The sequence below is a fragment of the Cervus elaphus genome, chromosome 20 (genome assembly GCF_910594005.1).
Source record: "Cervus elaphus chromosome 20, mCerEla1.1, whole genome shotgun sequence".
NCBI classification, from domain to species: domain Eukaryota; kingdom Metazoa; phylum Chordata; class Mammalia; order Artiodactyla; family Cervidae; genus Cervus; species Cervus elaphus.
The window spans coordinates 42,502,649-42,529,564 of NC_057834.1; the positions used below are offsets into that span (position 1 = coordinate 42,502,649).

A 26,916-nucleotide genomic window follows, 5' to 3' on the forward strand; every position below is an offset into this window, starting at 1 on the left:
TCTGGTGTCCAGTCTAGGGTTGGGAGCAAAAAGCATTTGTGAATGAGTTTTATATTTGTTTAATAGCTTTTATTATGAGTCATTCTTTTTATTCTTTATTTTTTAAGGATTCTTTTTTTTTTTTTTTTTCCTTTTTTTGGCCACACCATATGGCTTGTGCTATCTTAGTTCCCCAACCAAGGATCAACCCTAGGCCTTCAGCAGTAAAAGCACCTAGTCCTAACCACTGGACCACCAGGGAACTTCCAGACTGGCCCTTTTTAAGTTGTAAAATATTCACTCCTCTAACAGTTTATAAACACCTTAAAATTAGACACCAAAACAAAATCCTTATACTTAACCTCTATATCTCCTTATAGTCACTGCTTTGAATATAGCAGGCACTAAATATTGGGTTGGCCAAAAATTTTGTTCAGGTTTTCTGTATGATATCATGGAAAAACCCAAACAGACTTTTAGGCCAACCCAGTAAGCATTAATAGGAACCGTGATTCGTAGAACTCCAGTTTCTGGGACTCGGGCTTGTAAGAAGGGGAGGAGGTGCCATGGCTGTTAGCGGCCACTAGAGGCTCTCAGGGCTGGGCAGGGTATGGGGGCTGTGTATATGTGATCTCCCACTACCCCCCACCTGGCCAGAGCTAAAATAATAAAATGCTGAGCTCACTGTTCCCCCACCCTCTCCCCCGGCACCGGCTCCTCCTGCTGCCCGGACAGTGCTCCAGCAGAACAGACAGACCAACCAAGAGCAGGGGAGGTGAGAAGGGAGGTGGCCCCCAGGACTGGTAGGTGGGGAAGGCAGGGGGCTTATGGATCAGAGCCTGGTGGGAGATGGGAGGAGAAGAGTGGCTCCTACTGGGAGTGATGTGGAGTGTGTCTGTGTCTCTGTCACTCAGTGTTTCTGTCGCTGTCTGTCCTCTCCCTTAACTGTAGTTTACAGTCAATGTAAGTATCTCACATTTTCTGAATCTTTCATATTCAGCATGGTGTGTATGTGTGGCTTAAAAGATCATGCAAGTTTAATCCTCTCACTGTTTTTAGAGAAACTTTATCCCATATAGAAGGCAGTTCCCACCCATTAGACTGGTGTCACCTTCCCGTCCAAAGCCAGGGACAAATCAGTACCTTCTCCTAAGGCTGTACCACCCTTCCCCCAACCTGAATGTCTCCCAGGTCCTCTGAGCCCTCGCTTTCCCTCAGGATTTAGAATTTTAGCAAGCATAACGAGCTCTTGATCCCCCACAGTAAAAGGAGATGAGGGTGGAGTAAGAGCACTGTCTGTTTCCCCCCAAATCCTCCTTGGTTTCTTAAGCCAGTTTGGGAAAAACTGGATTACTGGATGAGGGGAAAGAGAGGTGGAATTTCCCTGAAGCTCTCTGCCTGCCCCCTTCCTTGCAATAGGAATGGGCTTGGGGCCAGCTGTGATGGCAGGGCTCCTGGCAGCTGAACTAGGGCAAGAGGCACCTACAGGCGAGGTTAAGGGGAGGGGTACTGCCAGGGTTTCTGATACAATGGGGAGACAGGGTCACCCTGCATGCCTGGGATCCCCATCCAGAGTGGCTGGGAGCTGTGGAAGCGGGAAGGAGGCTCCAGTTCTAACTAAACAACCCAACCTTCCCCCATTGTCCCATGCCCAGCTAGATCTCTATCCTCCAAGGCAACCAGCTTATTTATTGTTCTGCCCCACTGGCTTGTCTGTTTCCCTACTGTCCGTGTACATCTTGCCATTGTCCAACCACTTTCTCCCTATAACCCAGGCTCCGTGAGTGCCACACAGTGGGGAGGGGGTGGGGGCCACCATGTCATCGTATCAAAAGGAACTGGAAAAATACAGAGACATAGATGAAGATGAGATCCTAAAGACCCTGAGCCCTGAGGAGCTAGAACAGCTGGACTGCGAGCTACAGGAGATGGACCCTGAGGTAGGGGCTCCAGCACAGGGGATCAGGCAATCCCCAGGCAGTAGGAAGGGTGTGGGGCCCTGGGGGACTGAGACCAGGGTGATCTACAGGGCTTAGAGTCCCAAGAAGGTCAAGGGAACGGTGTCTGGAGATGCTTTAGGGAGACCTGGAGGTGCCCCAGGCCAGAGGGGGGGCCCTGACTTGCTCTCCCAAACTCATCCCTAAGAACATGCTCCTGCCGGCTGGACTAAGACAACGTGACCAGACAAAGAAGAGCCCAACGGGACCGCTGGACCGGGAGGCCCTCTTGCAATACCTGGAACAGCAGGCGCTAGAGGTCAAAGAGCGTGATGACTTGGTGCCCTTCACAGGCGAGAAGAAGGGTATGGGATCGCTAACATCCATGCCTCCTAGGACCCAGTGGTGGTCTCTTACATGTCCCCATTCCAGCTTTCTTCTCACTTGCCCACTTCTAACTGCCAGGAAATCAGCTGCCTACACCTGCATGCCAACTTGTACTCTTCAGCTCTTAGAAGTGATCAAGGGGACCCAGGAATCCTGAGCTTGTAGATGACTCAGGCTTTACAGTGGCTCCTAGTCACCCAGCATTCTACCTCCTGGAGAATGAAAGGAAGCTGGAGGCCAGGCTCTTAGGAGAAATGACCTCGACCTGAACATCCTCATCTCCCCATCAGGGAAACCCTACATCCAGCCCAAAAGAGAAATTCCAGTGGAGGAGCAGGTGACTCTGGAGCCTGAGCTGGAGGAGGCGCTGGCCCATGCCACAGATGCTGAGATGTGTGACATTGCAGGTGGGCAGCTGCGGGCAGTTGAGTTGGGAAGATCTGGGGCAGGAGGTCGTGAGCATGGCCTGGGACTAGTGGGACGTGGATGTTTTGAGAAAGCCTCAGGTAGTGCTTTTTAATTTTTATCTATATATGTATTCACTCATTTTTAAATTTAATAAGTTAACATCTCAAGGGCGATTTTACAGGGATTATAAAACAAAACGATTTTGGCTGAAAACAGGAGGGTCTGACAGACCCCCTCACCCTGTAGTGGCTCCTTAGGGACCTTGCCTTAGCCCTGTCTCAGTGTTTTAAAAACCACTGCCTTACACAGTTTAATGGAAGGGACCCCCTGGGACCAAAAGTGGAAACCTCTTTGGAAGAGGTCAGCCTTCAAAAATGCAGAAGATTCAGAATGAGGTGGGAGGGGGGCCTGGAACAAGCCCGTTTTTCTCATTCCCTGTGCCCCCCTCTGCCTACTCTCTCCAGCAATTCTGGGCATGTACACACTGATGAGCAACAAGCAGTACTATGATGCGATCTGCAGCGGAGAAATCTGCAACACCGAAGGCATTAGCAGTGAGTGTGTTTGGGAGCATGGCGCCCAGGGCTCCTGGCAGGTGTCCCAAAGTCTGAGCAGAGGTAGCAAAGGGTGAAACGAGGCAGTTAGGGAGGGGACATAATGCATAAGTGATAAGAGAATGGATGGGGAGGAGACTGGGGGGGACATGTTGGGGTCTCCTTCCTACCCTCACCCACCAGGTGTGGTGCAGCCTGACAAGTACAAGCCAGTGCCAGATGAGCCCCCAAATCCCACCAACATCGAGGAGATACTGAAGAGTGTTCGAAGCAATGACAAGGAGGTAGAGGAGGTGAACCTCAATAATATCCAGGTGTGATATCTGACCCCATCCTCTAAGCAGTAACACCGGCCTAACTCTGCTGTCATATGAGTCCCCTGGCCCACCCTCTCCTATTTCCCTTTGATAGGACATCCCGATACCCATGTTGACTGAGCTGTGTGAGGCCATGAAGACAAATACCCATGTCCGGAGCTTCAGCCTGGTGGCCACAAGGAGTGGTGACCCCATTGCCAATGTAAGGCTAGTTGGCGTCCCTCCCCCTCTCCCTGCACCTTGACATGCATCCCTGGCAGGGCGGTCAGAAAGGGTTGTGCTGGGGGTGATATTCCCATCAACACTCTTAGGGGAGACCTGCTGGAGACTCCTCCCCTCAGTCCTTTGACTCACAGCTGTGAAATCCTGATTGTCTTCCTAAAGCACCAAACCCTCTCAACTCCCCAACTCCACTGCAACGTCACCCCACTGCTTTCCCTACTACCTACCCTCCTTCTGCCTCCCTGGAGTCCCACACACAGCTCAAGGACTCTTCTCAAAGAGCTGTCTCCCTCTCGCTCCTGTTCTTTCTCTCCTCAGTCATCTGTGAAACTGTACCCTAACCCTAATCCAAGTCCCTACTACCCAGGCGGTGGCTGACATGTTGCGTGAGAATCGTAGCCTCCAGAGCCTGAACATCGAATCCAACTTCATTAGCAGCACAGGGCTTATGGCTGTGCTGAAGGCAGTTCGGGAGAACGCCACACTCACGGAGCTCCGAGTTGACAACCAGGTCAGTCTTCCCTTTCCCTAATCTTTGCAGTCAGCTAATACTCACTGACCCTCTTCCCTGGGGCAGCCACAGGCGGGATCTCATCTGATCTTGTTTGAACTCTCCCTCTTTTTATGAGGGGAGCCAAGGTAGCACCTCTCATCACTCATTCTGGAGAACGAGCCTGTTTAAACCTCCCAAAGGGTTGGGGGTCTGAGATGGTGAGCAATCCAGACGAGGGCTGCTGACGGCTTCCGTCTCGCCCTCCCCCAGCGCCAGTGGCCTGGTGACGCGGTGGAGATGGAGATGGCCACCGTGCTCGAACAGTGTCCCTCCATTGTCCGCTTTGGCTACCACTTTACACAGCAGGGGCCACGCGCTCGGGCCGCTCAGGCCATGACCCGGAACAATGAACTGCGTGAGTAGCTGCAGACATGGTGCGTGGGGGAGAAGGCAAGTAGCTGCAGAAGCTGGTGGATGCCCCTGAAAGCTAACTTAGTGACTGGCAGCCCAGGATGCTGCCAAAGTGACATTCACAGAAGTTCAAATACCATAGGTGACCCGAAAGTAGACAGAAAAACTCCTCTGTCCAAGTATACCAGTAGAGAGGCAAAAGGGAAGTTAGTCATAGCCGTTTGGGACCATGTGTTTTTATTTGCCCTGTTGTTTCTTATTTAACATGGGGGGGAGGAGCATGTTTAGTGACCTAAGACATTACCTCTTTATGAGTCTGGCCAAGGAACCGGAAAGGAGAAGAACACCTTTGCAGGGGACAAGAGATGGGATAATGACTTGTGCTTACTCTTCTTCCTTTACAGGTCGCCAGCAAAAGAAGAGATAACACTACCTTTGCCTTTACCAACTAGGGCTTGGAGCTTAAATCCTCCTCTGTCCCCCCTTTCCTGTAAATAAAGGCCCTACTGACCACTCTGCCTGCCTCCTTCCTTGGGCTTTGAAGTGGAAATCTTGGCGCTAACCCCCAAGGGTTACTGCCAATTCATCAGGGGATTATTTATACTCTGGGGATCAGCAGGCAGGGAGGTTCAAGTTACCAGGAGGAGGTGGGGGGAGCTCCCTGCCTTGGTGTTCCCCACAACCCTGCCAGGGCCTTTAGTCTCTCTACTTTCACAGGGTGGCAAGCCCTGGCTCTGTTTCCAGACATGTCCAACCCCTCCCCGCCGACCAGTGCCTACCCACAACCCTCATGTATTGGAAGGAGGCAAGGACTTTGAGTGGAGGTGGAGAAGAAAGCAGAAAACATGAAGGGCAAAAACCTCCTTCTGACAGACTTATTAATAGGGCACCAGGCTGCATGCAGCTGACGCTTGGCATGACTTTTGGAGAAGGTGGGGGAGGGGTTAGAAGTGTGGGGAACTGTGTACCTTGCAGAGAAGAATTGGCTGGGCTGAGAATGAACAGATCTGAAATCCTGAAACAAGGAACCAGACTCAAAGAAAGCTGGGCTCCCAGCGCTTGCTGTAGTTTATTTATGAAATGAATGGGGAAAGAGGATGTCAGTCCAAGGGGAGATCAGGGGGTTCCTCCTCATCAGAGTCAAACTCAACATTTTCATCTTTTACCCATCGACCTCGTCCATCTGGGATCCATCCAGAGCTGGAAACATCAGAAAACAGAACTGGTCAGGAAAGGAAGTTTATTAAATTAATAAAAGCGTGTGTGCGAGTGCTCTGTCACGTCCGACTCTGCAATCCCATGGACTGTAGCCTGCGAGGCTCCTATGTCCATGGGATTTCCCAGGCAAGAGTACTAGAATGGGTTGCCATTTCCTTCTCCAGGGGAATCTTCCCAACTCAGGGGTCGAACCTGCCTCTTGTGCACTACAGGAGGATTCTTTTTTTTTCTTTTTTTTACAGGAGGATTCTTTACTGCTGAGCCTCCTGGGAAACCCCAATAGTTCTTTCTATCTAATTAATTAATTTCCTGAACTATCTGGAAAAAAGTTACATATGTAAGGAGTCTGTGCATGTATGCATGTATGCTAAGTTGCTTCAGTAGGAACCGACTCTGTGACCCTGTGGAGTGTAGCCCACCAGGATTCTCCAGGTAAGAATACTGGAGTGGGTTGCCATGCCCTCCTCCAGGGGATCTTCCTGACCCAGAAATCAAACCTGCATCTCCTGCATTGGCAGGTGGTTTCTTTACCAATGTGCCACCTGGGAAGCCCCATGGGGATAAGTAAAAACACTTGAGAAGATCTGAAACAAGGAGGGTCAGAGAGGAAAGGGAAAAACAGGAAAAATTCTGCATACTCACCTTCGAAGGGTGAGATAATGATCCAGGGCCCGTCTTCTTGTGGGACTCATAGGTGCGGGGGATGAGACAGTGGCTGACTCCTTGGTCTGTGAACCAGCCTCAGGCTCAGGTTCTCTATTGATCTTCCCACCTTGGGGTTCAATCTCTGGGGGTGGCAAAGGGGGATGAGAGACAGAGGGACGAGGGGCTTCTGGTCTGGACAGAGAAGAATCAAAGTCTGTAAAAGCAGTGAAGGAAAGGACCTAATCTCCTGTGACTCCCAACTCCTTATAGAAGTGCTTCCCAATTCTGTGTTCCTCAAGATATTAGTAAGTGTTCTGCATAAAAAGAATTTTGGAATCCAGTAAATTTTGGAAAGGCTAAATTAATCTTTTAAGGATTTTTTAAATTTTTATCTTAAGATTTTGTAGAACCCTTAAAATACACTAATCTTCAATCAAATAAGATTACAAAGCAGCACTTCCCAAACTTTTTAGTTACAAAAATCTTTTTCCTGAAATACAAGTTAACACCCCCAAAACACTTAGTATTTCTCAGATTACAATTAGGAAAATAATCACTTTAGAGCTACCTATCTCTTGTCCCTCCCTACCTCTGGCTTTCCCATCCCACTGACCTGTACTTTCGGCGGCAGCAACTGTTATAGTGAGGAGCTCTGTGCAGAGCACTCTGAGTGATAAGTCGAGTCTGGGTTAAGAGAGGAGCCTGGCATGAAGACCAGAGACAGAGTCAGAGCCTTCAGAGCCAGAAACAAGCCAAAGTCCTTCAAGCCTAAGGTGTGCAGCACAGTTCTGCCTGGAACACAACTTCCCCCCTCTGATTACCTCTGCTGTGGTCTCTTCTCTCCTGAGTTCATTATGCTGTCTTGGATTCTGCTCTGTGCCCTTTCCTGGCGGCTTCTTGCCATAGAAAAGCTGCAGGCCTGAGGAAAAAGGGGAAGAGGATTAAAAGCAGAGCACCAAGGGTTGTCTGAAGAGATTTTAAGGGTTTACTCTGTATCGACTGTCTTCCCAAACTTACTGGACAGATGTTTTTTGCCTGCACGGTGGGCAGTCAGCATGGCCAGAGTGTCCAGGACAGGCCGGTGGGGACAGATGGCACAAGCAAAGCTGGGGAGGAGGAAAGATCATTGCTCCCTGGGGAGTGGAGTCTTGGTCATAGGTCCCACCCCGTCCAAGCATTCATTTCCAAAGCCCAACTCCCAAGTCTCTCAGTCTCCCATCACCCACATCCCTGTCACTCACTCCCTGCCAAAGAATCCTAGATACTCCTGCTCTCCTCAATAACAAAAGTTCTTGAGTCTCTAACTTCAAAACCCTTAAACTTGATCCACTCCTCGCTCTCACCGTCCATCCCGTAGCATCAGCGCCTCATCCTCTGGGATGTAACTGGCAAGCAGGTCCCCGACTCTTCGTTTCTGCAGGGGACAGGGGAAGAAGTCCGGACGGGATCAGCTGGATATGAGGGAGGGATAAAAGGGAAATGATAGAGACGAGGACTCAAAGGGAATAAAGACCACGGAAGAACACACATCTGCGGCGAGGAAGGGGTCACCATCATCTCTAGTCTTTTGGTTCCCTCCGCCCCGCCCCCCAGTTGTTGCCGCAGCAACAAAACAGCTCCTTTACGGCCTTCAGAGGGCAGGTGAAGCTGCTTCGGACGCACTCCTCTCCGCCTACTTTGAGCACATTGAGTTGACTCCAATCGTCTCCTTCCCTCTTGAAAGACATCACGACTGTGAGCCCCAGAAATCATAAACTCTATCCAGCCGCCTTCGCCACTCCTTTCAGGCCACCGTAGCGGGAGCGGGACGTCTCCGTTCCTTCCGGTCTCTTTCCGGTTGGCCCCCTGACTTCCGGAGATGTGCTTCCACGAATGCACTGCGCGATCCCGGAAGCCAGCTTCTAGTCGGCCGAGGGGGACTGCATTTCCTATGGTGCCCTGCGACCTCACCGGCGCGGGGCCTTTTGGGAAATGAAGTCTTTTTTTCAAAGAGCTTGCCGCCGGGCTGAATCCAGGCCCTTTCGTCTTGGCAGATTCGAGGCGTTTGGAACGACAAGAACCTAGATGTGGAGCCCGAATTCGAGGGTGTCACTGATTTGGTTTGGAGAGTACCTTTGAGGATCTCTGAAGGGGAAAGAGTGCTACAGACTCTCGCTATTGTCACGCCCTTCGCCTGCAGCCACAGCCCACATAGGGTGGGCCTGATCTGTTCCTGACCCTAGAGGGCCAACCCCGGGACGGGGCGGAGTCGGGGTATTGGGGATCCAGGAGGTCGGGCTGTCAGACGTAGGGGAAAATTGAGTTGCGTGTTAAGGAGGCTGATAGAGTTCAAAGGTCAGGGGTCAACGTCGCGAGCTGTTGTGGGGACTCGAAAGTCGGAGGGGTGCTTAGGAAAGACTCAGGTAGGGACTGAACAGTCGGAGTACAGATTTGTGGGAAGGGGACTTGGAGGGAGGAGAAGCTCGGGCTGACAGGTCGCGTGTCGCCGGGGGAGGCGGGGAGACTTAGAGAAGACTGAAGGGGAGAAGGATCCTGTTAAGACACCCATTCTCGGACCGCGAGCCCGTCACTATCGGTCACTTGGCCGGGCCTCCCGTAGTTGTAACCTCAGTTGTCCGCAGGGTGAGGAGATGGCTTCTCCCTCTAGACAGGCCCCCCTCGGGGGGTCAGGACTGCTTCAAGGGAGCCGGGCTCGTTCTTATGGAAGCCTGGTGCAGTCTGCCTGCTCTCCGGTGAGGGAAAGACGCCTGGAGCATCCGTTGGCGCCCGGAGACACCCTGGCTGGACTAGCACTCAAATACGGGGTGACGGTGAGTCTTCCAGGATTAGGACGCAGACACCCACTTAGAAGAGGTTTATTCCTCATGAGAATGTATGTCCCTCTAGGCAACTTCCCCTGAAATGTTCTTAATTGTGTTTGTATTAACTAATTGTGATAAATTGATTGTGATAAAGGTTTGGTCCACCTTTATCTCTTTGTTTTCCCATCTCAGTGTTGCACTGTCTGGTGGGGCAAATCCTGTCCCATTATCCCAACGGAGGGGAGCAGCATTTATTTATTAGACCAGTCACTGTACTAAAGACTTTGCATCCATTTGCCCAATTGATCCTCACATCCCTATCAAGCATGTAATGATTGTGCCCTTTTTACAGATGAAGAAACTGAGACTTAGATTGGTTAACTAGTTTGACCAAAGTCAAATAACTAATAAGTGTTGACGTGAAAATTCAAACAGGTCTGTCTGATTCCAAAGCCTGTACTGTTAACTACATAGAAGTATTTTAATTGAGAATGACTAAACATTCACAGCAAACAATGCAAAGCTAGTTTTTAGTCTGAGGTTCCTTAAGTGATGTCTCCTCTTGTTCTTTTCTCCTCCTCAATGCTCTGCCCTCTTCTTTTCAAGAAGGTGGAAGGTGGTCTCTGGTACAAAACAGGTGCTGTCTATGCCAAGCATTTCAGCTCATGCATAGGGTATATTTAGTAGGAGTAAAAATACATTGCTTTAAAGTTGATAAGGGTCTTCCCCTATATCTTGTTGAATTTAGGCAACGTTTTTCTGCTTGGTATGTTCAAAGCATTGTGGTAACCATCTTGGGAGATAGAAACATAAATGTATAGTTGCTGCTCTCATATAATTTACAGTCTAGTGAGAAGTGGGCAGGGACACAAATAATGATTGTAGGTGACAGAACATGGTGAGTTTGTAGAGATGTTAACAAAGAGTGGGAAGTCAGGAAAGAAGATTGGTTTTTATTTGGAAGGGGACATTAGTGCAGACTTTAAGGGAATCATCACGATGGGCTTTCAAAGACTTGGAGATTCCTTTCTCTATGCTCCTCTCTATAAACCTATGTAATCCAGTGATCTGCACCCTTTACATCTTTATCTTTCCAATAGCTTGCATTCTAAGGGACAGAACTATTTCTTTTCAATTTTATATCTCTAGAGCCTGACATGGAGAAGGCAATGGCACCCCACTCCAGTACCCTTGCCTGGAGAACCCCATGGATGGAGGAGCCTGGTAGGCTGCAGTCCATGGGGTCGCTAAGAGTTGGATACGACTGAGCAACTTCACTTTCACTTTTCACTTTCATGCATTGGAGAAGGAAATGGCAACCCATTCCAGTGTTCTTGCCTGGAGAATCCCAGGAATGGGGGAGCCTAGGCTGCCATCTATGGGGTCACACAGAGTCGGCCACGACTGAAGTGACTTAGCAGCAGCAGCAGAGCCTAACATAATCCCCAGCACATAGAAGCTTAATAGATGTTTTCTGAATGAATGAAAGTCTGGCTAAAATTTCCACACTGGAGACAGGGAGTATAGTAAAGTGAACATTTAAGTAGAGGGATGGCCTAAATAAAGGAAATGGATTTGAAAGTACTGAGCGGTCCTTTCATCCCAGCAGAGGCTCAGATGCTGTGCAATGAAGGAAACTGCTACTAGTGAATCAACAATTACTGTTTGAGAGGTTTTCTTACTGCCCTGTATCTTTCTGAGTACAGAAAAGCTCTGTAGTCTAGTAAAGAAAAGTTCTAGGTTCTGGTTTCATTCTGCTGCTTACTAGCTGAGTGACTGGATAGTCAATCACTTTACTGTCTGGGGCCTCAGTTTCCTCACCATTTGTACAATGAGAATAAAAAATAAAAAATTTAGGTAAATAAATTACCTAATTTATTACCTACCTGTCATTTAAGGAACACTTAGTATATGCCAAGCTCTATTATCTCATATTATATCCATAAAACTTTATGAGGTAGATGTGACCATTTCCATTTAAAGATAAGAAATATCACTATGTGGTATATCTGAAACTAATATAATACTGTAAGTCAATTATACTTCAATAAAAATAAATTTTTAATGATAAGGAGACTGAAGCTTTGAGAGATAACTTGCTATAGACTGTATACAACTAGTCTAATTGTTAGAGCTAGGATTCAGACCAAGTTGTCTTGTTCTGAAATCCTCATTTCATGGGACTTCTGTGGTGGTTCAGTGGTTAAGACTCTGTGCTTCCACTGAGGAGGCATGGGTTCAATCCCTGGTCTGGAACTAAGAGCCCATATGCTGTGTTGCATGGCCAAAAAAATAAAATCCTCACTTTGAACTGCTCTATTAAACTAACTAGATTCTAACGACCTTCTAGCTCTTGGCTCAAAGGCAGAGGAACAATGTCCCATATATGGTACTTCTGGGAAGTAATAAAAGCAACAGAAAATTCACAAATTAATTCATATCATCTTGGAACTAGAAGGGACCTAGGATATTATCTAGGCAAAATAAAATGAATAGCATCAAAGTACTTGGCAAAGTAAAAGTATAAAACTGCAAGCCGCTTTTAACTGTTTTTACTGTTCAGATCAATCCGATTTTATTTTTAAACTCATTATAGCATAAGATTTTATTAGTCAAGTTTATTTTAGTAGTCTTGGCCTAGAGTGGAAACAGCTTTGATATTGGACAGTTATAAGAATTATGATCTCCCAAACTGGTGCCTTTATGGGATGAATTTTTAGTAAAACTGGCTGCCTGGCCTCGGGTAATAAAATACTGATATACTGTGTCTGTGGTTTCTATATTTTATTATCTAGTTTCTTTACTCATAAAGCATTAATGAACCTCTGCTGTGTGCCAAGTTTGTGCGATGTTGAGGAGAATCTTAGGGATACAGAGACAGCAAGTCACCAGTCTTGCCCTTAAATGACTCACAGTTTGCACAGGACAAATATGCCTACAGTATAATATAATAAGATAGGTATTATTATGGCAATATTTACAGTATGCATTGGGATCCCTGAAGAAGATAACACAAAGGGAATGGTAGTTGTTGAGAAGTTTTCCAGGCCAAGAAGGGAGCAGTGGTGAAGCGTTCCAGGCAGATAAAGCCACAAAAGTGTAAAAGATCATGAAATTTTGGAAGAAAAATAAAAAGTTAAGGATGGCAAAAGGTGTAAGTGGCAGAAGAAGGGAGGTGTGACTGGACTTCCTATGAAGGCAAGATTGAGGATGCCCTTGAATGGTAATTTGGATTTTATCTCTGACCCAGTTCATAAGCAAGGTAGTGGATTGATCAGGTTAAATTTTTTTTAAAAAGATATATGTCAGCAGAGTAGAAGATAAGTTGAAACGGAGGGAGGAAGACCAGTTAAAAAACTTAACAATACCCAAATGAGACATATTGAGTCTGTTGGCAATGTGAAGTCAATGGCAATGTGAAGCTGAGACCAGAGATGAGAGAGATTTTTGCAGCATTTTTGTTGACCTCTTGGGTATAGATGGTGAAAGAAAAGTGTGAGTTAAGGATGACAGTGGTATTTCTACCTTGGGAGGCAGGTAGATATAGATGGTGATGCCAGCCACTGTGTTTAGTGATGAATAAAGTAGGCACTAAATAAATACTTGATCGGTGAAATTATTAATATTATAATATTAATAATATTTATTAATTAATCCACTGGGACTTGCCTGGAGGCACAGTGGTTAAGGGGGCCTTAACCACTACAGGGGGCATGGGTTCCAGCCTTGGTCGGGGAACTAAGAGCCCACGTGTCTCGCAAAATGGCCAAAATAAATAAGATAAGCATTCCTGGGAGGAGTAAAAAGGCCCAGAATTCTAGCTCTATCACTAGCTTGCTAGGCAAATAACTTAACCTCTCTGAGCCTCAGCTCCTTCATCTTTATGGGACATTGCTCCACCGCCTTTCAGCCAAGAGCTAGAAAGGCATCAGAATCTAGTTAGTTTCAAAGTGAGTTCCTTCATCTTTACAGTAGTTTCAAAATCTAGGGGTCCCTAAGACTCTTTAGGGATCCACAAGGTCAAAACTATTTTCATAGTAATAATAGCAAGACTTTATATGTCTTTTTTATTTTCATGGGTGCACACTGTGTTTTCCAGAAGCCATGTGACCTGTGATACTGCAGCAGATGCTTGTAGAGGCAGATATGAGAAGCCTGTTGTCTTCAATTAAATCGGACATGCAAGTGATTTACAGAAATGTAAAACAGTGCCTCTGTTCTTGCTACATGTTCGTTATTTTTGTTTTAGAAAATATATTATTTTCCATTAAAATATTTATGTTAACATATAACAGTGTTTTAAATTTTTAAAGTTTTAATTTATAATAACTTAAATATTGTTAGATGTGATTAACATAAGTAAAAGCTTTTTTCCTCAATATTTTTTAAAAATGTAAAGGGGCCCTAAAACCAAAAAGTGTGAAAAACTACTGATCAATAAAATAGGGATAATATCAGCCCTTTGTAATTTTGGTTGTTATAGGGCCAGATAAGACTCTGAACAATCACTTTAAAAGGAATGAGATGAAAAAAATAAAAAATAAAAGGCATGAGATGCTGTACAAATATAAGGTGGATTGTTATTACTGTCATTAATTGTGGTGACTTTTTTTTTAAGATGGAACAGATTAAGCGTGCAAACCGCCTTTATACTAATGACTCCATCTTCCTGAAGAAAACCCTCTACATCCCCATCCTGACAGAGCCCAGAGACCTGTTCAATGGTTTGGATTCTGAGGAAGAAAAGGATGGAGAAGAAGCAGTACAGCCAAGTAAGGATGAAGTTCGACCACACTCAGCCGAGAGGAAGAAACGAGAAAGAGGTTTAGGACATGCCAATGGTGAAGTGCTTCCCACACCTGGCCAGGAGCCCCCCATGCATGACCTTTCTGCCTCCGATTTCCTTAAGAAGCTTGATTCACAGATCAGCCTGTCAAAGAAGGCTGCTGCCCAGAAGCTGAAAAAGGGGGAAAGTGGGTGAGTCTTGAATGGGTCCTTTTAAGTCCCTCCGTAAACTTCCCTGTTCCCCCAACCTTACCTGATCAGACACAAAGTAAGCCCAGTGTCAGTAGAAGCAAGGTGAAGCCTTTCCCTCAGGTGGCCCCAAGACAATTCGCAGAGCCCATGGCTGTTGGAATGGATGGAGGCACTGGAAAATGATTCTGAGTTCCCAGTAGAGAGAAACAGTTGGCTGTTCTTACTGCTCTGATGATCCATGAAGGAACGTTAGGGATAGAATTTATCCAGAGGGTGTTGGACTACATCGTAAAGCAACCAGTTCATGTACATTAGAGGAAGACAGCTTCCCACTTACTTCTTCACTCAGCCCACCTCAGTTTCTTCCCTTGATCTGTTGCTCTTTCCCCCTTTTCCTCGCCTGCAGGATACCTGGGGAGGATTCAAGTCTTCACCTGAGCTCTCCTCGGATGCAGCAACGAGCAGTCCTAGGTCCCGTGCCACTGACCCAGACCTCTCGGACCCGGACACTTCGGGACCAGGAAGATGAAATCTTCAAACTCTGAGGTCCCCAGAATGGATTGAGAGAAGCCAGATGCTGAAGGAGTATCGTGAGGGAGAGAGGAGCTGGAGGTGAGGCTCAGGAGCACAGCTTCCCAGCCTACCTCCCCGCACTCCCATCTCCCCAGCCTCCTTGTCCGGCAAGAGTTCCTTGGCCTGGAGCAGTTCTATTGACAAGGGTAGGGGATGGGAAACAGACCCCTTCTCTGTTCTTGGGCTGAGTCTAGAATTGGTCTTTAGACTCAAAAGGTCTTTTTACATCCCTGCTGCCCTTCCCGTCCCTTTCATGATTCCTTGGCCTTAGAGCCAAGGGAGGCAGGGACTCCCCTAGCCCCTAACTTCCTCCCCATCTCCAACTCTGTTACCTAATTTATTTGGTGCTATATTGAAGTAATATTTATTTGCTGTACCTTATTGTTTCCCACTCTTAGCTGAAAAATGGGATTTCTGTAGCCCTGGGATGAGGGGAACCCAGGAACAGTGAGCCAGTGATTTCTAGTCCACCTTCCCCACCTTCTTAGCCAACCATGTTATTGAGCATGGGCCATCAGTGATCTAGCTCTGCTGCAGGGAGTGGCAGACTGTGCCGGGTCTTGCCCCCAATCTCAAATGAAAGAATCTGGGCTTAGTCTTGACTAATCAGGTCACTGTAACTTTTTCACAACTCTTGCTCTGAGAAAAAAAAAAACACAGCAATGTAGGGTCCGCAACCCTCCGTGCCACCAGTTCACCCCTCTGATCTGCTCCTCTCTTCGGCCTGTGTGAGACTAAGGGATGGAAGAAGAATTGACTTGGAGTTTGAAGAGGAAGACAGTTGTGGGAATCTTTTTGCCATGGGAGCCTCTTTGTTATACCCTCTCCCTACCAGAGCCTATTGATCTATGCCTTGCTCCTCACTACGTATTTATTTGCAATTTGTAGCACTGATCTGTGGTATAGTTTTTTTGAGTGTCTTAAACAGAAGAAGTAGGCAAGGAAACCCTAGTGATATTGGAAATATGCCTCAGTCTCTTGTATGGGAATGGTGAGAGGTGAGATGAGTGGTGTTTATATACCTCTTCCCTCTGTGATGGTCATAAGATGTAAGAAGCTGGAGAGATTAAACATTGAGCCCTGTGCATGTTTTAATAGTTTTATTTCCTCTGTGAGACTCTTCCCCGCCCTAGCCCCTTCTTCCTGCCCTCTGGAGCAGAGCCTCTGGGATCCCTCCAGACTCTGCCGAGATCTGAAGGTCTAGAATGTCTCTCAGGGTCCCCTTCCCCCCAGCTGTCTTTAGTGTCCCCAGAAGAGTTAGCTGGGCTGTGCCCTCTTACCCTGGTTCTGAGGTGAGGGGGCTTCCCTGTTTGAAAGGCCCTTTGCGGGGAAAACAGAGATCCAAGTTTCACTTCGTCTTTTTCAGGCAGCTTTGTTTCCGGTCTTGGGGCTGGAGTGGGAAGAGAGGCCTCAACCCTCAGCATTGCTTCTTCTCCACCAGGAGTTTGGGGGTGGGGTAGTCTCAGAGTCACACGCACTCTCAGGAAAGACTGAAGCCTGAGGATTGAAAAGCATTAGTGCAGAGGCGCAGGGTTAGAAGCCTGGCATGTGTAGTTTTCTCAGTCGGCCATTCTGCCCAGAAGGAGCGCGCCGGGGCTGCGGCTCTCAGAGCTTGCCCTCGTCCAGCAGCTTCCTCAGCCCGTCACAGATCTTGCCCAGGTGCTGGGTGTAATCAGGCCCATAGAGGGCCGTGAGCAGGCCGGCGTCAGAGAAGTGATCGAACACGTGGCGGATGCGGCCATGGGACTTGGGTGTGAGGTGGCGCTCCACCAGCTCCAGCAGCATGTCCCGGCACTCGGTCAGCAGGCTGGCCAGCACGGCGGCCTCGAAGGTGAAGTCCACCTCCCCGAAGCTGAGTGCTGTCATGGCGCCCTGTCGCAGCTTCTGGCGAAAGCGGGTTGCCAGGGCCAGCTCGCTGGGGTTGAAGCAGCCACTGCGGTGCAGCACGGCCACCTTGACCGCCACCTTGATCAGGTCCTTGATAACCCGCTGGGCCTGGGGCCTGCTGCGTGTGTATTCTTTGGACACACGGTAGAGCTCATCTAGCACCTCGCTGCTCGTCTCATCCACGAAGAGGTGAGCCACAGACCGCCCTGCCATCTTACTCAGTAACTTCTTCTCTGCCTGTAGCGCCAGACTCTTTGAACTGAAGGACTCCATGGTTCCTAGGGAAGGGTCGGGGTGCGGGGGTCGGGGTGGGGGGGTTATGTGATCAGTCACTAGAAGAGAGGCCATAGGCTTCCTTAGCAAGAGAGAAATAGCTTTTCCCCTTTCTGTCTCTTTGGTTTCTGTCTCATCATCATCTCTGTTCGTCATCTCTTTCCCCCTGAGCCCCCTCAGTCCTCAACACTTTGTTCCTATTTTTCCCTTTAGGACTGTAGGACATCATGATCTCTAAAACAGGCCAGCAGAGCCGTAGGAGCTTTAGCTGGAGGGATGAGGGCATACCCCAAGCTAGCCCACCACAGCCAAGACCTCAAGGGAAGTGGGTTGTTGCTCCTACAGTAGGGAAGATAAAGCTTACCTGGCAGATAGCTCTCACAGCTGCCCTTTCTGGACACTGACTGGGTACTGTACATCTGTACCCAGATGTACACCTACACTGTGAAGTGTAGGTATTACTATCTCTGTTTTACAGCTGAGAATACTGAAGTTTACATTAAATAATTTACCCAAGGTCAAACACAACTGTTTTTCTGACTCTAAAAGCCCATGTCAGCTAGTGTGCTGTACTGCCTTTAGAGACAATGAGAAATATAGGGGTCCCTGGAGTCCTGATTAAAAAATAATAATAATAATTAACATATATTGAGAACCTACTGTATGGCAAGTGCTTCATGTGAATTATCTCAGTCTTCCAACCCTTTGTAAGGTAGGTATCCCCAATTTGCAATGAGGAAAATGAAACTAAGAACAATTAAACAATTTGGCTAAATCACTGGCAAATGATAAAAGTGGGCCTTGAATCACACAATCTGAAGAAGCCTCCTCCCATGGAATGCTGTCAATGAGGTGGAAGCACGCTGAGGAAGCATGAGAAAGAAGCACCTCAAGACTGCCCAGAGGGCTCAGGTCCTCTGCCGGGGCTGCACTGAGGCCCCGCTGGCGGCACATGAGTGCCTGTGTCCCGGAGCGCTCTCCCCATGGTCGTGCCTATGTTGGTTCTGCTTGTTTTGCTTCTTACTTCCCCCTCCCCTGTTCCTCTGCAGGATGTGGCTCTGACCGCAGTGAGGAGCAGCCTCGCCCTGTCCCCCAACCAAAATGGGAGTCTGAAGAAGCCGGGGAGGTGTCACTGGGGTGGGGGGTTCTCCCCCAGCCGAACCAGTCCAGTGGAAACCTAGAACCTTGCTCTGCCCCCAGCTTTGCTGGGGCTTTCTGGACCACACTCTGCAGCCGGAAGAGGAGATTGCTCCATGTGAGCCTTCCTTCCTCCTCGGCCTTCCTGTTACCCAGCTCTCCATTGCCTCCGTTGCCATCTCGAGTTTGGTCCACTGTCCTCTCCCTCCCTCCGTGTTTCAGTCTCCTGTTTTCACTTGACTGAGTGCTGCCCTGTGACCCCCTGGCCATACTCTCTCACTGGCCCTTACATCTACATCCATGTCTCCTAAGATCTCCTTGCATCTCTCAGGGGTCTCTCACATGCCCTTATCCACCGCCATCCCTCAGCCCTGCGCGCCCACCCATCCAAAACCATGTCTTTCTTTCTGAGGCTGCTTTACTCCAGGAAAAACTGAGCTGGGCCTCCCCACTGAGACTCAAGAATTCCATCAAATGAGAGCCACAAGATGGAAAGCTCGCGTTGACAGAGCTGGGGCTCTTCTGCCACCATCTCCCCTGAAGCCTGCCCTCTGTCATTGCCCAGTCCCTCACCTGCTGCGCCCTGGGTGCCAGTCTCGCCTTGAATGTTCCGGGAGAGCTGACAGAATGGAGAAGCTCCTAAGTGAGAGGCCCTTTGGCCTGGCCCCACCCCCAAGCCCCGCCTACCTACTCTGTGCTCAACCTCCGGTTCATCATAGTGTCACCAAGAAAGTCCATGGCCCCAACAGCCTCCTATAAATAAGACAAAGGTCAAAAGAAATAGCATTCTGTAGGAAACAGTCTTGATTCCTTGAGGTGAGGAGGAGGAATTGCACATCCCCTGTTCCCAAATTGTCTGCCTCTTTCTCCTCTTGTTGCCCAGTTCCTTGAGATCTTGTTCTCCTTATATTTCTCTGGTACTGGGGGAAATGTGGTGTACAAATTGCTGGCGTGGGGGTCGGTGCAGAAAGTTCTGAAGATTGTACTGAACTTAGACTGGAGACACCAGAAGCAAGTTAGAGATCAGCAGGTCTGAGTGTGCCCCTAGAGTCACCAAGGATGGCTGGTGCTGTGGGGCTACATTACCAGAACAGGCTTCCAGTACCTGGCAGGGTAATGGTATGCATACATGCTCAATCTCTCAGTCATGTCCAACCATTTGTAGCTCATCAGGCTCCTCTGTTCATGGGATTTCCCAGGCAAGAATCCTGGAGCGGGTTGCCATTTAATTTTCCAGGGGTAAGTGTGTCCCCACCCCTAATACTTACACTTCCCTGGTGGCTCAGATGGTAAAGAATCTGCCTACAACGCAGGAGACCTGGTTTCCCATCCCTGGGTCGAGGAGATCCCCTGGAGAAGGGAATGGCAACCCACTCCGGTATTCTTGCCTGGAGAATCCCATGGGCAGAGGAGTCTGGCAGGCTACAGTCCATGGGGTAACAGAGAGTCAGACACGACTGAGCGACTAACACTTCTCTTCACCCCTAATACTTGAGAGGAAGATGCTGGGTCAGGCTGCAGAACTAGATATGACCAGCAGGTGTCAGCACATCATTGTACCACTAGAGGCAACGAGCTTATTGACTATGCTTCACAGCTGCTAACAGGATACAAAAAATGAAGGTAAGTCACAGTCCGTAAATGAGGCAAATTTATTTACCATCAAGAACTGTACAGCCTGAAGAAAAAAAAAAAAAGAATCTTACAGCCTAGTCAGGGAGATAAATGTAAGCACATACAACTGTAATACAAGCCAAATGATGCCATTAGCTTTAATAGAAATTTAAGGAATTAAGGAACTGTGAGAGTAAAGAGAAATTTAGATTTTTTTTTTTTCCTGATAGGAGTGCTGAAGAGCTAGACTTGGAAGGATGGATTTAACTACCTAGCAGGCAAAGTGTGGAAGAAATGCTTCCTGGATAATGGAGATACGCGTAAGCCACAGAGCAAACAGAGATTCAAGGCATATTCAGGAAATGGTGATTTATTCTGATGACTGGAGCATAGGTTGTTTGAAAATGAAGTGAAGAAGGAAAAAGACCAGATCACAGACAGGTTTAAGGGAGCTGCTCAAGACTTCAGACTTTTGCCATAGACAGTAGGGAGACATTAAAGGTTTTTGATCAGGGGAGGGAAATCATTAGCCCAGTGGGACTGAGTTAGGGGCTTCAGCGAAGTTTTAACTGAGGAAAGGGGACACTTAAAAGAAAGTGATCACCAGTATAATTTTCTTAAGCACATGATGAGAACCGATGAGAGTATTTGAGATCTGGGTTCAGAAGGTATTAACTGTGTTTGCATCTTCTGGTATTTTCACTCCTCTTATTTTCCAATTAGATTATATATATATATATTTTAAAAAGGACTTTTACTTTTTAAGAAAAGTAAATGTTCTGGCAGAAGAAGAAGAATGGGAAAGATGTCAGGTTGTGAATTGTTGAAGTTTAGAAGTGGAGGCAATCAGCATACCAGTGACTCCAAAACCATTGATTCTCTCCTTGGAGACAGTGACTGGGTCTTGGCTCCTTTCTTACTTCCACCTCTCTCAGCCCAGGTTTCAGAGCTGAGGGTCCTTGATTGAATTTGGATTGGAAATGTCAACAATGCCTTAAATGAATGTGGTGGTAAAGGCATGAAGAGAAAAGGAAAGGTAGCTTAAAGGGATGGGAAGCTGGATTGAGAGAAGGACTATTTTTGGTTTGGAGTTTGAGGACATTTGTAGGTTGAGAGGAAGGAGCAGTGGAGAGGGAGGCTTAGAAAATGCAAAGGAGAGGTAATGTTTATGGAGCAAGGCACAGGGGCAGGTGGAGAAGAATGGACTGGGAGTTAAGGGAAGAGAGAGGAGAGAATAGGAGCTGGCATTTGTTGGGTGTACTCCTCTAGATGTTATATAAATATCTCACTTCATCCTCTGATACCTCTATGAACTAAATGTCACTATATTCTTTTTACCAATGAAAGAGACTGAGGCTTGAAGAGGTTAGATAACCTGTTCCCAAATTAGAGAACTAATAAATGGCAGGCTGAGGACTTGTGTGATTCCCAAGCCTATGCTTTTCTGACAACTACCTCACAAGGTTAGGAGGTAATGACTTCAACCTCATAATGAATGTGGCAGCATTCTATTCCTGTGTGCTCTATTAATTCATTAGTCACACACTGGGGGCCAGTAGTAGGTGGCACTGTCAAAATCACAGGGAAAAGTAAAAGTCCTTTTATAAAAGAAATATATAATATAATTGGAAAATAAAAGGAGTGAAAATACAAGAAGATGCAAATACAGTAATACCTTCTGAAGCCAGAATTCTACCAATTCCTTACCTGTTTACCTCTCCAGCTTTACCTTATCCCCTGGTCTGTGTTGTAATCCTCCCAGCTCCTCCAAAACACATCATGGCTGGCTTCTCTCTCCTCCCCTTCTCCCTCTTCCTGCGCTCTCCCACTTTTTGTCTCTCTACCTGAACTCTTCCCATGCATACCTCTTCCCTGCCTGGTTAATTCCTAGCCCTCCTTCAGGTCTCAGCTGGAAAGGCGTCTAAAGCCATTGGGTCTGTGAAGCCATCGTTGACTCCCTAAACTACTTGTGACTCCTCTGTTCCTAGTCCTATAAAACTACATACCTTCCTTATCACGACAATCACTCTTCATTGTAGTCTGTGATTTTATTAACGGCCTCCCTAACTAGGTTGTAAACTCCATGAGGTGTAGGGGTTACGCTTTAGTGTCTGGCACTACTGTGCTCAATAGATATTTGCTGAAATAAGAAATTCAAAACACATCCAATAACCAGGAGATAAGGGGAAAATGGTAGCAACATAACAGTCACATGCAATAATGTTAATTTGTTTCATTATTGTGGAAGTCTTTTGTTTTCTCTTGGGCTTCCCTTGTGGCTCAGCTGGTAAAGAATCTGCCTGCAATGCGAGAGACCTGGGTTTGATCCCTGGGTTGGGAAGATCCCTGGAGAAGGGAAAGGCTACCCACTCCAGTATTCTGGCCTGGAGAATTCCATGGACTGTATAGTCCATGGGGTCACAAAGAGTTGGACACAACTGAGCAACTTTGATTCACTTTTTGTTTTCTCTTAATCTATATCCATTTCTAGTAATCTTCTCTGAACCCACAGCATATTGTTGTTGTTGTTCCGTCTCTCAGTCCTGTCTGACTCTGCGACCCCATGGACTGCAGCACGCCAGGCTTCCCTCTCTTTCACCATCTCCCGGAGCTTGCTCAAACTCATGTCCACTGAGTCAGTGATGCCATCCAACCATCTCATCCTCTGTCATCCCTTTCACCTCCTGCCTTCAATCTTTCCCAGCATTAGGGTCTTTTCTAATGAGTTGGCTCTTTGCATCATGTGGCCAAAGTATTGGAGCTTCAGCTTCAGCGTCAGTCCTTCCAGTGAATATTCAGGATTAACTTCCTTTAGGACTGACTGGTTTGATCTCCTTGCAGTCCAAGGGACTCTCAAGAGTCTTCTCCAACGTTACAGTTCAAAAGCATAAATTCTTTGGCACTAAGCTTTCTTTATGATTCAATTCTCACATCCATACATGACTACTGGAAAACCATAGCTTTGACTATACAGACCTTTGTTGGCAAAGTAATGTCTCTGCTAGGCTGTCTAGGTTGGTCATAGCTTTTCTTCCAAGGAGCAAGCGTCTTTTAATTTCATGGCTGCAGTCACCATCTGCAGTGATTTTGGAGCCCAAGAAAATAAAGTCTGTCACTATTTCCACTGTTTTCCCATCTATTTGCCATGAAGTGATGGGACCAGATGCCATGATCTTCATCTTTTGAATATTGAGTTTTAAGCCAGCCTTTTCACTCCTTTTTCACCTTCATCAAGAGGCTCTTTAGTTCCTCTTCTCTTTCTGCATAAAGGTGTGTGTCATCTGCATATCTGAGGTTATTGATATTTCTCCCGGCAATCTTGATTCCAGCTTGTGCTTTATCCAGCCTGACATTTCGCATGAGGTACTCTGCATATAAGTTGAATAAGCAGGGTGACAACATACAGCCTTGATGTACTCCTTTCCCAATTTTGAACCAGTCTATTGTTCCATGTCTGGTTCTAGCTATTGCTTCTTGACCTACATACAAGTTTCTCAGGAGGCAGGTAAGGTAGTCTGGTATTCCCATCTCTCTAAGAATTTTCCACAGTTTGTTGTGATCCACACACTCTAAGGCTTTTAGCAGAGTCAATGAAACAGAAGTAGATATTTTTTCTGGAATTCTCTTGCTTTTTCTATGACCCAGAAAATGTTGGCAATTTGATCTCTGGTTCCTCTGCCTTTTTAAAATATAGCTTGAACCCCAAGAAAAAAATCCCCATCCCCACCCCACAGCATATAATTAGTAGCAAATTAAAGAGATTCCCTGGTAGCTCAGTGGTGAAGACTTTGCTTGCCAGTGCCAGAGACATGGGTTTGATCCCAGGTCCAAAAAGATCCCACTTGCTGTGGAGCAACAAAGCCCATGTGCTCTAGAGCCTGTGTCCCACAACCACTGGAGCCCACATGCCCTAGAGCCTGTGCTCCGCAACAACAGAGGCCACCACAATAAGCACACGCACTGCAACAAAGAGTAGCCCCTACTCACCACAACCAGAGAAAAGCCCACTCAGCAACAAAGATCCTGCACAGCCAAAAATAAATAAAAGGGGAAAGAGGAGCTTTGGGAAGCTAAAACACTGATAACAATGAGAATTGACACAGAGAGCAAGAGAAGAGAAGGAAAACAAAAAAGCTGGCCATTGAAAATTGCAGCATTTTTGGCTATGAGGAAGAGGAGCAAACAGTATTAACTACATACATTCTATACTTTGGGGTCCTCACTATTTACCTAGACAATTAAGTCCACAGACTTCCTCTGAGTAAGCAAAAATCTGGTTAAATGATACCTTAAAGGTGTGAAACATTTTGAGATTTATAAAACATTTCACCTTTACTTTATCTTACTTTATCCTGTGAACTAGGCAGGCAGGTAGTGTCCACTCGCAGGTGACAGACTCTGCCTTAGAGATAAAGTAGTTTATTTACAAGGTTAGTCTTAATGCCTCTTGTGTGTGTATGCGTGCTGAGTCACCTCAGTTGTGTCTGACTCTTTGTGATGCCATGGACCGTAGCCTGCCATGCTCCTTGGTCCATGGGCTTCTCCAGGCAAGAATACTGGAGTGGGTTGCCATGCTCTCCTCCAGGGGTCTTCCCTACCCAGGGATCAAACCATGTTTCCTGTGGCTCCTGCACTGCAGGAAGATTCTTTATGCTGAGCCACTGGGCGAAGCCCTAATGACTCCTTGTTGTGGTCTTTTCACTATATCATCCATAGGAAATTAATAACTTTTTGAATAATCTCTATTTGAAACAGAATGAAAATGTTTTGCACTTAATTTGGTAACTATCTGGAAAAATACTCAAAATGGAACATTCCTATGTTTCTGCTCAGCTGAGGTTTTACCATACTTTTACCATACTGGTTAGGATCAGTACTCACATAACAGTCTGGAAAGAGAAAGTTCAACATGATTTGAAGAAGGCAAGCAAGACTTCGGCCTGACATAACTGGAGGTAGCTCACATCTTTGGTGCATTTCTTTCTTTCTCTACTTACTATATACTATGTGCCAGGCATTATGACTTAAGTGCTGGGGATACAAAGATAAAAGACAAGCTTCCTTCTTTAGACTAAGTGGTAAGTACCTTTGAAAAATCCAAATGGAAGTATCCAGTAAGCAATTATAGAAGTGAGTTTAGAGCTCAGGAGAAAGACTGAGATTGAATAGCAATAGAGATTATGGTGAGCCACACATAAGTAGTTATCAGAATTGTTGGTATGTATTATCTTGACCAATGATGGTGTGTAGAGCAAGGTAAGGTAGCTAAGGATATGACCCTAGGTAACACTAATATTTAAGAAGAGGTCAGAAAGGCTGAGGAAAAGAGATTATATCAATAGAAATGAAGTCATTCATTCACTTAAAAAATATATCTATTAAGTCCCTAGTCTTTGTTGAAAGAAAGAACTCAGGAGGCAAAAGAGAGCATTTCAAGGAAGGACAGATTAACTTGGCCAAATGCCATAAAGAGGCCAAAAGGATAAAGACTGAAAAGCTGTTCATTGAATGTGACAAGGAGGTCATCAGTGACCTGGATGAGAACAATCTCAATGGATTGATGGGGGCCAAAATGAAAATAATTGACAAATGGGGAAATGGATACAGCAAGAATAGATGACTCTACAAATTTAGCTATGAAGGAAAGAGAGAAATTGAGTGATGGCTAAATACAGGCAAGGATCAAGGGAAAGTTTAGAGTTTTGTTTTGTTTTTTTTCTTTTCATCATGGGAGATATTTGAGCATGTATATATGCAGAGGGGAAGATGTCAGTAGAAAAGGAGAGATTAGAAATAAAGAAGAAAGTATTTGAAAATATGTGGCATAAAACCCCTAAGGAGGATACACAGAATCAAATTTATTCAACCAATGTATTAACAGTTAATAGCTGCAATGTGCCAAGCTGTGTTAGAAATGCAGAGGATACAAAGGTGAGAGAGACATAGGTGGGCCCTGTGTGTGTAGAGCTTATAGTAAAGCAGAATGGTGAACCTTAGACAGTATCGATGCCCCACCTGCTGGGATGAGACAGATGTGAGGGGGCAGCTAAGTGCGTGTCTAGAGGGCAAAAGATTGGTGAGACTCTCACTTTATTATCTCTGTTTTTCTCTGAAGAGGGATATGGATTCTGCTAAGGAAGCAAGGAAGCTCTGAGGAAAGGAACTTGAGGAAAGAAGCAAGCATTTGAGACAGCTATTTGTAGGGGCTGGGAGAGGGTAGTTTTCCAAGCTTGGAGATGCTGAATTTATAAAAGGCTCTAGTCTGTGGGACTGTGATTTTTTTCCAGAAGACCCCGGGGAGTAGGAAGAAAGTCATTTGGGTTTGTCCTTTGAAATAGCTCTCAGATTCACCCATTTCTTTACATACCCAAAGCTACCATCCTTGTCTGACTGCCTCTCCCCTCATCCTTGAACCTTCCTGTTTTCTTGCTAGAAGGTCTCCTTATCTTGCTAAAATAAAGTATTTTGTTGGCAATACCTTTATTCAAAAACTTGATGTCCTTTTCCTATCAAATTATTTTAACCTACTCACCTTGGTATTTCTGGCCTTCCATAGTTTGTCTCCCTCTTCCCCTGTCCTCTGCTAGTATGTTCCTTATATATCAAGTCACACAGGTCCTTTTGCTAACCAGGCTTCAGGCTCCTTGCTCACCAAGTAAAAGCTTTTGCTGAAGCTATGTTCTTTGAAACATTTTCTCCTTTCTTCTGCACCAAGCCAACTCCCACCCAGGTTTTCCCTGGCCTCCTTGATAAAATGTATCCAACATCTTTCCCTGCAGTTATCCTGAAGGACACTTACTGTCTTTTCTTTCATTTAGGGATTATGTCCAATGTAACTTTGTGGTGGGGGGAGGGGGGGGAGACTTTTTTTTTTTTCGAGATTTTGTATTGCTTTTTAATCATTCAGTACATGTAAATCTCGTTTTAGTTCAAATAGATGGTGTTTTCTTAAACACTCCAACCACATTCCACAGTAGATTATATTTGAAGTAAGTGCTTAATATTTACTGGATTGAATTGAGATTTTAGTTGGGCCCTAAACTTCAAATGAGTTATACCTTAATCCCCATTCACTATTCTATT

The 26,916-nt window shown here is 46.4% G+C and overlaps 4 protein-coding genes across 10 annotated transcripts; 2 read left to right on the forward strand and 2 right to left on the reverse strand.

The window, feature by feature from the left end:
- The first annotated feature begins 6 nt into the window (after positions 1 to 6).
- On the forward strand, positions 7 to 5,224 carry TMOD4 (tropomodulin 4). 3 transcript variants are annotated; one of them, XM_043876176.1, is made up of 10 exons: positions 7 to 782; positions 1,755 to 1,919; positions 2,125 to 2,281; positions 2,594 to 2,710; positions 3,176 to 3,265; positions 3,449 to 3,579; positions 3,677 to 3,784; positions 4,172 to 4,315; positions 4,568 to 4,712; positions 5,113 to 5,224. In XM_043876176.1, the coding sequence occupies exons 2-10, from the start codon at positions 1,797 to 1,799 to the stop codon at positions 5,133 to 5,135; spliced, it is 1,038 nt and encodes a 345-aa protein (XP_043732111.1). In that variant the 5' UTR covers positions 7 to 782; positions 1,755 to 1,796; the 3' UTR covers positions 5,136 to 5,224. The 3 variants fall into 3 exon arrangements, with proteins under 3 accessions (XP_043732111.1, XP_043732110.1, XP_043732112.1); XM_043876175.1 differs by having other exon boundaries at positions 634 to 754; XM_043876177.1 differs by lacking the exon at positions 7 to 782 and adding an exon at positions 886 to 942.
- A 529-nt stretch (positions 5,225 to 5,753) lies between these two features.
- On the reverse strand, positions 5,754 to 8,430 carry LOC122676661 (sodium channel modifier 1). Of its 4 annotated transcripts, none has more exons than XM_043876179.1 (7): positions 8,234 to 8,430; positions 7,915 to 7,985; positions 7,589 to 7,677; positions 7,393 to 7,490; positions 7,185 to 7,273; positions 6,569 to 6,763; positions 5,754 to 5,908 (listed from the first exon to the last, which is right to left on the reverse strand). In XM_043876179.1, the coding sequence occupies exons 1-7, from the start codon at positions 8,321 to 8,323 to the stop codon at positions 5,809 to 5,811; spliced, it is 732 nt and encodes a 243-aa protein (XP_043732114.1). In that variant the 5' UTR covers positions 8,324 to 8,430; the 3' UTR covers positions 5,754 to 5,808. The 4 variants fall into 4 exon arrangements, with proteins under 4 accessions (XP_043732114.1, XP_043732115.1, XP_043732116.1 ...); XM_043876180.1 differs by having other exon boundaries at positions 8,248 to 8,429; XM_043876181.1 differs by having other exon boundaries at positions 7,915 to 8,022; positions 8,248 to 8,398.
- Positions 8,431 to 8,555: 125 nt separating this feature from the next.
- Positions 8,556 to 16,007, forward strand: LYSMD1 (LysM domain containing 1). The gene is made up of 3 exons (XM_043876183.1): positions 8,556 to 9,381; positions 13,991 to 14,349; positions 14,756 to 16,007. The coding sequence occupies exons 1-3, from the start codon at positions 9,202 to 9,204 to the stop codon at positions 14,892 to 14,894; spliced, it is 678 nt and encodes a 225-aa protein (XP_043732118.1). The 5' UTR covers positions 8,556 to 9,201; the 3' UTR covers positions 14,895 to 16,007.
- TNFAIP8L2 (TNF alpha induced protein 8 like 2) lies at positions 16,008 to 26,462 on the reverse strand. Of its 2 annotated transcripts, XM_043876185.1 has the most exons (3): positions 26,366 to 26,462; positions 18,907 to 18,972; positions 16,008 to 17,087 (listed from the first exon to the last, which is right to left on the reverse strand). In XM_043876185.1, the coding sequence occupies exon 3, from the start codon at positions 17,080 to 17,082 to the stop codon at positions 16,528 to 16,530; it is 555 nt and encodes a 184-aa protein (XP_043732120.1). In that variant the 5' UTR covers positions 17,083 to 17,087; positions 18,907 to 18,972; positions 26,366 to 26,462; the 3' UTR covers positions 16,008 to 16,527. The 2 variants fall into 2 exon arrangements, with proteins under 2 accessions (XP_043732120.1, XP_043732119.1); XM_043876184.1 differs by lacking the exons at positions 18,907 to 18,972; positions 26,366 to 26,462 and adding an exon at positions 18,793 to 18,881.
- Positions 26,463 to 26,916: the final 454 nt, after the last annotated feature.

Excerpts from the sequence above, each read along its gene's own strand:
- TMOD4 (XM_043876176.1), top strand. The coding sequence starts at position 1,797 with ATGTCATCGTATCAAAAGGAACTGGAAAAATACAGAGACATAGATGAA. Across the intron at positions 2,711-3,175 it reads TGAGATGTGTGACATTGCAG|CAATTCTGGGCATGTACACA; the intron begins GTGGGCAGCTGC and ends TACTCTCTCCAG. Across the intron at positions 3,785-4,171 it reads GTGGTGACCCCATTGCCAAT|GCGGTGGCTGACATGTTGCG; the intron begins GTAAGGCTAGTT and ends CCTACTACCCAG.
- LOC122676661 (XM_043876179.1), bottom strand. The coding sequence starts at position 8,323 with ATGATTTCTGGGGCTCACAGTCGTGATGTCTTTCAAGAGGGAAGGAGA. Across the intron at positions 7,986-8,233 it reads CTCAAAGTAGGCGGAGAGGA|AAACGAAGAGTCGGGGACCT; the intron begins GTGCGTCCGAAG and ends TGTCCCCTGCAG. Across the intron at positions 7,491-7,588 it reads AGGCAAAAAACATCTGTCCA|GCCTGCAGCTTTTCTATGGC; the intron begins GTAAGTTTGGGA and ends CTTTTTCCTCAG.
- LYSMD1 (XM_043876183.1), top strand. The coding sequence starts at position 9,202 with ATGGCTTCTCCCTCTAGACAGGCCCCCCTCGGGGGGTCAGGACTGCTT. Across the intron at positions 9,382-13,990 it reads CACTCAAATACGGGGTGACG|ATGGAACAGATTAAGCGTGC; the intron begins GTGAGTCTTCCA and ends TTTTTTTTTAAG. Across the intron at positions 14,350-14,755 it reads CTGAAAAAGGGGGAAAGTGG|GATACCTGGGGAGGATTCAA; the intron begins GTGAGTCTTGAA and ends CCTCGCCTGCAG.
- TNFAIP8L2 (XM_043876185.1), bottom strand. The coding sequence starts at position 17,082 with ATGGAGTCCTTCAGTTCAAAGAGTCTGGCGCTACAGGCAGAGAAGAAG.